This window comes from Scyliorhinus canicula, chromosome 16 (genome assembly GCF_902713615.1).
Source record: "Scyliorhinus canicula chromosome 16, sScyCan1.1, whole genome shotgun sequence".
Lineage (NCBI taxonomy): Eukaryota > Metazoa > Chordata > Chondrichthyes > Carcharhiniformes > Scyliorhinidae > Scyliorhinus > Scyliorhinus canicula.
The window spans coordinates 20,790,386-20,802,632 of record NC_052161.1 but is presented as its reverse complement, the minus strand read 5'-3'; the positions used below and the strand labels follow the sequence as shown (position 1 = coordinate 20,802,632).

The 12,247-nt window shown below is 42.6% G+C and overlaps 1 protein-coding gene across 3 annotated transcripts in view; it reads right to left on the bottom strand.

Annotated features, from left to right (window-relative positions):
* LOC119979397 (rab11 family-interacting protein 2) overlaps window positions 1-12,247 on the bottom strand; it is a 95,877-nt gene that overhangs the window by 26,112 nt on the left and 57,518 nt on the right. For all 3 annotated transcript variants that reach the window (XM_038821555.1, XM_038821553.1, XM_038821552.1), the window contains exon 3: window positions 11,063-11,540. In XM_038821555.1, the coding sequence (XP_038677483.1) occupies window positions 11,063-11,540 (478 nt within the window). The remainder of the gene's footprint in view (window positions 1-11,062; window positions 11,541-12,247) is intronic.

Genomic DNA, 12,247 nt, shown 5'->3' with positions numbered 1-12,247 from the left:
GCTAACCACTATTCTAACGTGCCGACCAAGATTTACCTGATCGAACATTAAAAAATTTTTAAAACATGCATTAACATAAAATATACCCCATATCCACAACAGTCTTTTTTTAGTGATGAGGAATCTGCCATGAGATTCTCTTTCCCGGTTACATGAATCATTTTCAAATTAAACCATGGCAGTAACGAACAGTTCCTCAAACATTGTCATGAACAACCCCCAGTGTGTCTGGAAGCCCTCTGCTGACCCCCTCAACTCCAACCAAAGAAAGTCATATAGGTCCCCTAGCTAGGGCGTCACCCTTGGCATGGCATTCAACCTCCAATTTAGCAAGCTCTTTCACCGGGCAATTGGAGAAGTGAAGGCCACAACATCAGCCCCCTTCCCCTCCAGCAGCTCCTGCATTTCCGATACCCCAAAGATCGCCACCATTGGGTCCAGCCTGACCTCCACAATCTTGGATAACGTCCCAAACAGCGCTTCCCGTAACTCTCCAGCTTCTCGCAACCCCAGAACACGTGGGCATGATTTGCCAGCCCTCATCCACATCGGCCACCCCATGGAAGAACCCACTCATCCTCGCCCGGGTCATATGTACCCTATGCACCACCTTGAACTGAATCAAGCTCATCCTCGCGCAGGAGGTTGAATTCACCCTATGCATCACCTCGCACCACAGTCCCCAGCCTATTCCTCCCTCCCCCCCCCCCCCCCCCCCCAAATCCTCCTCCCATTTGTTCTTGATCTGCACCACTTGCACCCCCTCCACTCTCCAAACTATCCACATGTCCCCAATCCTACCCTCTCCGACTCATCCAGGACCAGCAGCTGCTCCAACAGAGTGTACCCCGGCAACCTAGGAAACATCCTCCACTCCTTTTGTGCAAGTCCCTCACCTGCATGTATCTAAATTCACTCCCCTTTGGCAACTCTAATCTTTCCCGCAACTCATCCAGACCTGCAAACATCCCTTCCAAATATAAGTCCCTCACCCTCACCAAACCCATCTCCCTCCGCTTCCCATCCATCTCTCCCGGCCTAAAACTGTGGTTCCTGCACAGTGGGGTCAAAACTGATGTCCCCTCAGGTGCCTCTGCAGCTGATTCCACATCCTAACCGTCGATTGTATAGGGCTTCCCAGAACTAAGGGCAGTGGAGCTGTCACCAGAGCCCTCAGACTGGATCCTCTACAGGACTCCTCCTCCATCTAAACCCGCTCCACGCCCTCACCCTCTGCCCCACCATCGCCTCAGCTTCTCTACCTTCGCTGCTTAATAGTAGTATAGCAGGCTCGTGAGCGCCAACCCCCCTTTCTGCCTCTGCAGGAGGGCCCACTTTACCCTCAGCAACTGTCCCACCCATATAAACTCCAAAATCTCTGTTTCCAATTACCAGAAGGTCTTGGGGAGAAAGGTCGGGTGGGTATGGTAAACGAACAGGAACCTTGGCAGTACGTTAATTTTTACAACCTGCACCCTCCCTGCCAGTGTCAGGTGTAATGTATCCCATCTCTTAAAATCCCTCCCAATCTCCTCCACCAACATTTTCAAATTCCACCTGTGCATCATAGCCCATTCCCTCATCACCTGAAACTTTCCCCGGCTACCTTAAATGGCAACATCCCCATTTGGACCCCTCCCACACCACATTCACCGGAAACACCTCCCACTTCCCGACATTTAACTAATACCCAGAGAAGGCCCCAAATTCTCCAAAAGTTCCATGATCCTACCCATTCTCTCCAATGGTTCCGGCATGAACAACCACCGGTCAGCCGCGTACAACGATACCCGATCCTCCCGCCAGGGTCCCAGGTTCGATTTTCGGCTTGGGTCACGGTCTGTGCGGAGTCTGCACCTTCTCCCAGTGTCGGCGTGTTTCCTCCGGGTGTTCCAGTTTCCTCCCACACGTCCCGAAAGACATGCTGTCAGGTAATTTGGACATTCTGAATTCGCCCTCTGTGCATCGAACAGGCGCCGGAATGTGGCAACAAGGGGATTTTCACAGTAACTTCATTGCAGTGTTAATGTAAGCCTACTTGTGACAAAGTAGCCCGACATTAACACTGTAATGAAGGTAGTGAAAATCCCCTAGTCGCCACACTCAAAGCCTGTTCGGGTACACGGACGGAGAATTCAGAATGTCCAATTTACCTAACAAGCACGTCTTTTGGGACTTGTGGGAGGAAACTTGAACGCTCGGAAGAAACCCACGCAGACACAGGGAGAACATGGCGGACTCCGCACAGACAGTGGCCCAATCCGGTAATCAAACCCGGGTCCCTGGTTCTGTGAAGCAACAGTGCTACTGTGCCACCCCATTTAAAGCGAGTCGCGTTGAATAGCCAATGTGCTTCTCGGCACTGCGAATTCTGGGAAACACGCGGCTAAACGTGCTCGCTCGTGGACTTTGTTACCTTTTGGGAATATCATACCTGTTAAGTCAGGAAGGCTGCGCCTCATCGGAAGATGTGGTGCTGTTCCCCCAGTTTTCCGCCATGTCTTTCTCTTCCCCCCCCCCCACCCCACCACTAGGGCCAATTATTCCCCGTTCCAGATTGTCCTTTGATGCACTGCTTACCTTTGTAGAGCCTTTCACTACCACCAGATGGCCTAAAGCACTTTAAAGCCAATGAAGTACTTTTAAATCATAGTCACTTCTGTAATGTGGGAAACATGACAGTCAAGTGGCACACAGCAACTCTCACAAACTGCAATGTCATAAGTGGACAAATAATCTGCTTCCGTGCTGTTGGAGGGATAACTGGCCAGGAAACTGGGGATAACTCCCCTGCTCTTCTTCTAAATAATGCCATGGAATCTTTTATAAGAACCTCAGAGAACAGATAGGGCCTCGCTTTAGCATCTCATCAGAATGATGACACCTGCAACTGTAGTACTCTCTCGCTACTCCACTGAACTGTCAACATTGACCTTTGTGCTCAAGTCCAACCTTGATGAAAAACGTATGCCAACAACTGAACCAAAGTTGATATATCAGAGCATGGCTGATATGCAGGAATCATACAAATTTATGGCATAGAAAGGGGCTAAACAGCCCATCATGTCTATGCCAGACAATCATAAAAAGAAATCCAACTCAAACTCGCTTTCCGGAGTCTTGTAGGTTACTGTGCTTCAAGTACATATTGAAATACTACTTAAATGCCATGACTGTTTTCTGCCTCTACAACCCTTTAAGGCAGTGAGTTCCAGACTCCCATTATCCTCTGGGTGAAAATATTTTTCAACTCCCTTCTGGATCTTGTACCAATTACTTCAAATCTATGCCCTCTGGCTATTGATCTCCAATGCTTAGGGAAATAGTTTCTTCTTTATCCAACCTATCTAGACCCCTCAACTATATAAATCTTGGTTAAATCTCCCCCAGCCTCTAATATTCCAACAAGGTAATCCCGGTTTAACAAGTTTTTCCGCATGGTTAAAATTCTCCAATTCAGAAAATATCTTTGTAAGTCTCCTTCATACCCCAATGTATTAGTATTGCTCATGTAATGCTGCTACATTTTCCACGGATGTCGCTCACATGTTTTTTTTCTCCATTTTGTTCCTATGAAAACTGACGGATGCTTTGCTTGTGTAGAGGGGAGAGGAATAGTAATCTAGCTTCAATCTAATTGAAAAAGGATACAGGTGACCAATTGAATGATTTTGGTGCTCACATGAGCAGGAGTGGACTAATCAGCTCCGTGGCTGATGGGAATCTTAACTAAATTCACATGGATGTGTATGCACATGCATGCAGTGCACGTGCAGTAACTAGTAAGAATCTATTTTATTGGTTTAACTTTCTGATGGTGTTACACATCATCACCCTGATTTTAACTCTTTGTCTCTTTGTTCCCGCCAGCAGAAAAGGTTTCTCTGAATCTTAAACGCCTCAATTAAATCACCTTTTTATACCTTCTATATTCCATGGATAGCTTAGTTTATGTAATCTCCTTGTGATGTAACCATTAGAGTCTCATGACATTCTGGTGAATCTGCATTGCCAAGGCCATTATATCCTTTCGGAGATGCAGTGCCCAAAACTACACACTACTCCAGTTTTGCCTTATGCAGGGATTTTTTAATCACTGCAGAAACACATCCTACCATTATAACCTAGCCCTCTACATATAGCGATGGATACTCCACTGGCTGGGGGGTCTCAATCCAAGGGACACAGTTTCAGAATAAGGGCTAGGCTATTTAGGACCGAGATTAGGAGGAATTTCTTCACTTGAACGGTGATAATCTTTGGAATTCTTCTCCCACAGGGCTTTGGAGGTTCAGTCATAGAGTACATTCAAGACAGAGATTGTTAGATTGCTAGATATCAAAGACATCAAGGGTTATGGGGATGGTGCGGGAAAATGGCATTGAGGGTGACAATCAGCCATGATCTAATTAAATGCTGGAACAGGCTTGCAGTAACTGTGGACTAACTTGTGTTTCATCCCATTCTAGAGTAACCTGTATGCTCTTATATTCTACATGTTGGCCAATAAGGAAGATATTCTGTATGGCTTCTGAACAAAGTGTCCTGCGACCTTCAGGGCTCTGCTCCTTTACATTTCAGCATCCTACCCTTGTGTATCCCATCGCTTTGTTTACCCTTTTCAGCTATATTACCTCCTACTTCTCCAAACTGAGTTCTATTTGACACTTTTTTACCCACCTGATCAGTCCATTAATATCTTCCTGCAGTTTACAGCTCTCTTCCTCACTATCAAATTTACCAATTTTTTAGCATCTGCAAACTTCTTAAATCATATAATAATCACTTGTCACAAGTATGCTTCAATGAAGTTACTGTGAAAAGTCCCTAGTTGCCACATTCTGGCGCCTCTTCGGGGAGACCGGTACGGGAATTGAACCCGCGCTGCTGATATTGTTCTGCATTGCATATGCATGTTCTGCATATGTTTCAGTTACTGAGATATACGAAGAAAAGCAAAAGATCGAGTACTGAGCTCTGCGGAATCCCAAGGAAAACAGCCTTCCTGTCATAAATACAGCCGACAACCATTGCATCTGCCATCCTGTCACGGAGCCACTTTTGGATAAACTTGCTTCTTATTCTTTGGTCCCGTGTCATACTTTTCATCTCAGTCTGCCATGCCTAAACTTGCCAAAAGCCTCACTAAAATCCACGTAGGTTACATCAAATGTGCTGCCCTCATCAACGCCTTGTTACAGCCTCAAAATATGTAACAAGCATCTTAAAGCCCTCCACCTGCCGTGGCTCCATATCCTTTTATCCTCTTGCCCAACAAAATCAATCAAGATTTAAAATTAATTGAGCTAGTATCTGCTGCTTTTTCTGGGTGAAAATTCCATATTTCTCTTCAATGGCCTGGCTCTAATCTTAAGGCTACATCTCCTGGTCATCAACTTTCCCCACCAGTGGAAAAGTTCTGTCTCATAGGAATTCCTTTAAAAATCCTTAAACTGCAATCAAATCATCCCGTAACCTTTTATATTACAGGGGATAAAAGTTGTGTTTGGATTGGATTGGATTTGTTTATTGTCCCGTGTACCGAGGTACAGTGAAAAGTATTTTTCTGCAAGCAGTTCAACAGATCATTCAGTACATGGGAAGAAAAGGGAATTGAACAGAATTCAAGAAAATACATGAGAATACATAATAGGGCAACACAAGATATACAATGTAACTACATAAGCATTGGCATCGGATGAAGCAGACAGGGTGTAGTGTTAATGAGGACAGTCCATAAAAGGGTCATTTAGGAGTCTGGTGACAGTGGGGAAGAAGCTGTTTTTGAGTCTGTTCGTCCGTGTTCTCAGACTTCTGAATCTCCTGCCCGATGGAAGAAGTTGGAAAAGTGAGTAAGCCGGGTGGGAGGGATCCTTGATTATGCTGCCTGCTTTCCCCCGGCAGCGGGAGGTGTAGATGGAATCAATGGATGGGAGGCAGGTTCGTGTGATGGACTGGGCGGTATTCACGACTCTCTGAAGTTCCTTGCGGTCCTGGGCCGAGCAGTTGCCATACCAGGCTGTGATGCAGCCAGAGAGGATGCTCTCTATAGTGCATCTGTAAAAGTTGGTAAGGGTTAATGTGGACATGCCAAATTTCCTTAGTTTCCTGAGGAAGTAATGTACTTTCTTTTCAGAATTTAAACCCTTGGATTCTGACAAGTTTCTGGTGAATGTATTCTGCAATCCTTGCAAGCCCCCTATATTCTAAGGTGTGGAGCCCAGAACTGTATATGGTACTCCAGATGTGGTCCAACATATCCTAACCTTCTAACCATGCCATTAGCCCATTTTGATGTTTTTATTTGCACATGTCTACTACATTTTAGTGATCCATTTCCACTAACCCCTTCATCGCTTTAGATCCATGTTGTTCCTAGCTGCTCAGCATTTAAACAATACTTGGATTCTATCTTTTATTGGTCCAAAATGGAAGACTTATCTGTGTTGAAATCCATCTGCCAGTTTTTCCCCACTAACTTAATCTTGAAATGTTTCTAATTTTATGCTCCCATCTCCCATACTTCTTAGTATAACAACTATCCTCTGTGTCATTGACAAACTTGGATACATGGCTCTCTATAGTGTTATCCAACTCATCAAAGGATACAGTGAACAGTTGAAGCCTCAGCACAGGTCCTTGTGGGACATCATCAATCAGTTCCTTTGGATTCAATGACACTATTATCCTTACTCTTGTATTTTAACCAGGTCAATATTTTGCCTTTGGTTCCATTAGCTTTGTAATTTGTATTCCCTGGAATCTTACTGAATGTGGTGTCCATATAAACCACATTCATTGACATTTTCTAGTCTACTATAATATTTCCTCAAAATAATTAATTTGACTGATTTGACATGACTTACCATTTGCAAATCCACGTTGGCTCTATTGAAATCATTCAAATTTCTCCAAGTACTCAACCACTCTATCCTTAATTATAGATTCCAGTAACTTCCCACAAACAGATGCTGGACCAACAGATATATAATTTCCTGGCTTCCCTCTCTCACCTTTCTTAAATGATGGAGTGCAAGTAGTACAGGTCGACAATGGAGAGTGCAGATTAGGAGATAGTCCCTTTGGAAGACATTATCAAAAGCATCAGGCCATGGCATGTGTAATTCTCCCCCCTCCACATAACGGGCATCTCTCCTGCAGACTAATGGGGCAGTTCATTTCCAGTGGTCAGGGATAAATTATATAACATAGTAAGTCATACAGAAATATAATATCGAAAAACACAATAACTATAGAAAGAAATTCCAATGGGACTAACTTCGGTATGTAAAGAATGAGTGCATTAGAAAAATAAGGAAGACCCCATGTGGTAAGTAATCTTACTTCTTCATCATTCAGGAGCCTCCACATACCCCATAGAGTTCTAACCCAGAAACGATTAGGAGGAAAACTGTTTCATCTAAACCAGGAGGAACACACTTGTAGTCAAAACAGACTTGCAAAACTGCAAAGCATCCTTGGCTGAAAACTGAAAGAGAAACGTTTGCGAAATTTCGCGAATGCTGCCCTGGTGATATATCTAAAAATTAGCTCAAGATGTGGTCCCCGTGGAATGGTCCTAGAATCTTTAAAGTATCAATGTTTTGTGCATCCAAACAGTCACTTAGCTATTCTCTGTTTAGAAACAAAAGTGTTTGCCCATAAGTAGAGCGCAGACTTTTGAACAAGCATATGAAGCTTATCCCCCGAGATGTTATAGGAATCCAAAGCAATTAGCATTATGGTTTTCCATATAAATATTTAAAATAATTCAATAATTTGAGAATTTGAAGAACATGGAGTACACAAGTTAAAAAAATTACAGACAGTTTGGAGGCATGAGAAAAATCAAAGGAGATTGGGACTTCTGCACAACAGAAATTGATGAGAAAGTCATCTTGGAAGAGCCGTGGTACCAAATAACTACACACCAATTAATGCATAATACAGCAACCGAATATCACTCAGATCTTCCTCCAGAGTAAACCACTTAATTCACGGCCAAGAGTTGGAGTAGCATTTGTCCAACAGTTAAAACTAACGCGGTACTCAGGAAACCAATGCACATCAAGGTCCATACAAAAAAACATTTTTCCATAGGCCGTAAACCAGTCAACATTTTTTTTCTTACTGTCCACTCAAACCGGTATGTCATATATAGTTGGCACAATTCTTTCTAAATTTATAGTTAAAGTTAAGCACAATACCAACCCAAATCAACAAGAGCCTGAAGGTCTAACAAGCTGAAATCATACTGCTTTTAGTTCAGGCATGCATTCTGGATGATTTCTTCTTGTGCACCAGATGGAAGATCAAATATGTTTACGAAAATTGGGTTTAATATTTCACTATACCGAGTGCAAAGTAAAAGTCTGCTTGTACATTTTCAAACAGTTTGTCAGAATGGTTTATTTATAACTTCTAATTTGCTGGTGAAGTCAGTACCTAGAGCTCAACATGCCATAACTGCAGGTAAATTAAATCTTAGTATTTGTGCATTATTACTGCAGCAGACTATTTTTGAACTTTCCAACCAGTTAATGTTGCACAAGTCTATCTTCTGCATATTTTTAAACAGTTAAGACAATTGAACATGTGTTTTTAAAAGAATGCTGGAAATGAAAATGAATAACTTTCTCATCAGTGGAATGTAGCTTTTGATCCCAGTGTACTGGAAGATGATGTGACATCACAAGAAATATATTATGAATGTTTGTTGTTTAAATATTTTTAGATCAGAGATTATATATCCACATGTGCATTGAAACACTGCAATAAGCTGACAATATAAACTTAATATATGAAACATTAGTACTTCTGTAAAGGAAAAAGGCCATTCGATCCACCAAGTGACTACCATTTGTGGTCGAACCTAAATTCACCACCAGGATATAGTTAACACTTGAATCACATGAAGTCCACTTCCGTGGTCTTTCCTGATAACTTATTCTATTCTATCAGTCTTACCCGTTGAGTAAACATATTCTAACAGACAGTGGGGCAGCACAGCGGCACAGTGGTTAGCACTGCAACATCACAGCACCAGGAACGCGGGTTCGATTCCGACCGTGGGTGACTGTGTGTGAAATTCACACGTTCTCCCAGTGTCTGCATGGGTTTCCTTCAGATGCTCCAGTTTCCTCCCACGGTCCAAAAATGTGCAAATTAGGTGGATGGCCATGCTAAATTACCCCCTAGCCTACAAAGGTTAGGTGGGTTTACGGGGATAGGGTGTGGGAGTGGCTCCCTTCCGCACTGTAGTGATTCTATGTTCTTGTTCTAAAAATCTTTCCTACTTGGGTTATAGAGTCATAGACCTACCCTGGATTCCTCCTTTCTGAGCAGCGCATGCGTTCCATACCGGGTCTGCACGTAACCAGGTTGGGGAAGGTGAGCCCAAAGGGGAAACTCATTGCAGTGATAGCAATATCATAGAATTTACAATGCAGAAGGAGGCCATTCGACCCATCGAGTCTGCACCGGCTCTTTGAAAGAGCACCCTATCCACACCCACACCTCCACCCTATCCTCATAACCCAGTAACCCGACCCAACACTAAGGGTAATTTAGCATGACCAATCCACCTAACCTGCACGTCTTTGGATTGTGGGAGGAAACTGGAGCACCCGGAGGAAACCCATGCACACACCGGGAGAACGTGCAGACTCCGCACAGACAGTGAACCAAGCCGGGAATCGAACCTGGGACCCTGGAGATGTGAAGCAATTGTGCTAACCACCATTCTGCCCAAATTTCGAACCGGAATGCCTGCCATGAATTTGCCTTTGGTGCTCCAAATATTACTTTTTTATCTTCTAAACTGCAAACCTTCTCACAGCAAATTACAAACTCCTACTCTTAATTGTTCTTTCTCAACACCTCAAAATTAAATTCCATAATTTTCTCTCTTCCTGGTACTGTTGGTATGCTATTAAAATTAAATTTGGATGCCACTTAAAATTAAATAGTTTCCACGTGATACCATGGCCCAAGTTCTCTGGCCATTTGCTGGCGGTGGGATTCTTTGGTCCTGCTGGCAGCGCACCCCTACCAATGGGTTTCCCGACGGAGTGGGATGACGTCAATGAAAGACTGGAGAGACTGGAGAATCCCGCTCCACAGCTTCGGTTTCAGTCTTTGGAACTTGGATGCATCCTGTATTATGGCTCAACCTTTAACACCTGTTTCTGAATTTAGGCTTTGAATGCCACTGAAATGAACCAAGTAGGAAGGGGGGAAAAATGGAATACCTTGATTTACATAATTTTGCAGGAAATCTACGAGGTGCAAGTGGTCTGAACTAGGATTTGAATTTTGTTTTAAATGCACCACCAATATTGACTTTACAATTTGTTGTTCAAAATTACCTATAAAAAGGTTAAATTTTTGAGAATATCCATAAATCCAATGTTTAGTAGAAAGCTTCACAAAAACAATTAAAGTTGCAACCGATGGGTGTATATAGATGTCATTAAAAGGTAGAGAAGATATTATATTACGCTCATTCATAAATTGTCAAAATAAATTTGATGACTAATGAAAGTTTAAACGTCTAGCCAAGTTGGCAAATCCCTACATTATTCAAAGCCAACAGGCTAACCTTTAAAAACAGAACAGAGAGTCTTTCAGCTGAACCCATGGTCAATCAATTCAAAATGTACTTGCAACCACAGAACACTGACATAATCTGTAGTCAAAAGATTTGATCTCCTTTACTTCTAAAACACGCAGCACATAATTAAACTCGAGTAACAATAATATTTAAAGCATAATAGAAGTGGTTCTTACAGTTGGTGGGAGGATGGAATCGTTGTTATTGATATGGGGATTGACATATTTGTTACTGATTATTGTTTATTGTTGGTGGGTGTAAATTTGGCAGAAAATGTGAAAAATAAAAATATTTTTTTAAAAAGTGGTTCTTACAGTGATTGAATACAATTTCAAATAGGAATTATAAAATTTAGTGGCAGATAGTCTTTAGTGAGTTTTATGTATTGTAACAATCATCAGTGAATATTAGTACATTTCAATATAGTCTGCAAAGCTTTTTTTAAAATACCTGTTGTAATTTGTGACAAATGGATTTTTGGAATCCAATTCAAAACTGCTGAGAAAGTTTCCAGAAAATGGGTTTGGTGGTTTTGCATCACTAGAACCGCCCGCCTTCACGTTGGTAGTCTTTTCAGACTTTTTGGTATCTTTCTTGCCAGTCACACGTGCAAAAAGGCTAATTTTCTCCTTCTCTTTGTCTCTCTTGGTCTCTCTTTTCATTTCTGGATGTCTGTAATTTGCTGCGTTTTCTAACCGTGTCTCTCTGAACTGCCAGGAGTCACTGCTGTTGTCAAAAGGATTTCTGCTTCTTGGCAGTGTTGCAGCCTTTTGTGATACATACACTCCTTGCTTCGAAAATGGATCAGCTGGTGACTTTGCTGGATCATTCCCATTCTTTGAGACAGAAATTAGATCAAATTGGTTCATCTTGGAAGTGTCCATACTTTGTGATCTCCTGTGAGGTGACTTTGCCAGGGGTTCATTTCCTGCAATGATTTTAATTGGGAGAAAATGCTTTAATTTAAGCCTTAATCGATACTAAAACAGAAATAACTGAAGTAGCTTGAAGAACACCTTCCAAAAGTGGAAAATGCAAATCAAACATACATATAATACACACATTAAGTAAATCTTAAGAACATTTGAAAACACAAATAAGTGCAATAATTTAATGGCTCTGACTTTCAACTTTAAAACATTTATGTTAAAAATGACAAGCATTTGACTTCCGGTGACAGCATGTGAAAGTAAGTTGCATGAAAGGTGGCTCCTGTCAGGGTCCCGGTATTTTGATCCCGATTTTGGGTTCTAACGCAGAAGGTTGGTGTGGAGAACGGAAAGGCGACAGAGGAATATGGAAAGCCTTGGTGATAAAAGACCATGTGAAGGAAAGCCCAGGCTGGTAGTCCGACAAAGGAATCTGGGGGAGAAAAGATGATGGAGGCGGCCAAACCCATCATGTTAGAGGTGATGGCGCAGAAGTTGGAGAAGTTTGGCAGGCAAATGGATGGTCAATTTCAGTGACAAGGGAACAAGATTAAAGTCATTTAAAGCTACCATCGGGGAGGCGTTGGGCCAGATACAGGAGCAGCTGGGCAAGATGGTCAATGCTGTGAAGGAGGAAGGCAAGACGCTGAAGGGAGTGGAGGAAGCCTTGTCGAGGCACGAGGATCAGCTTGCCTTGTTGGAAGCG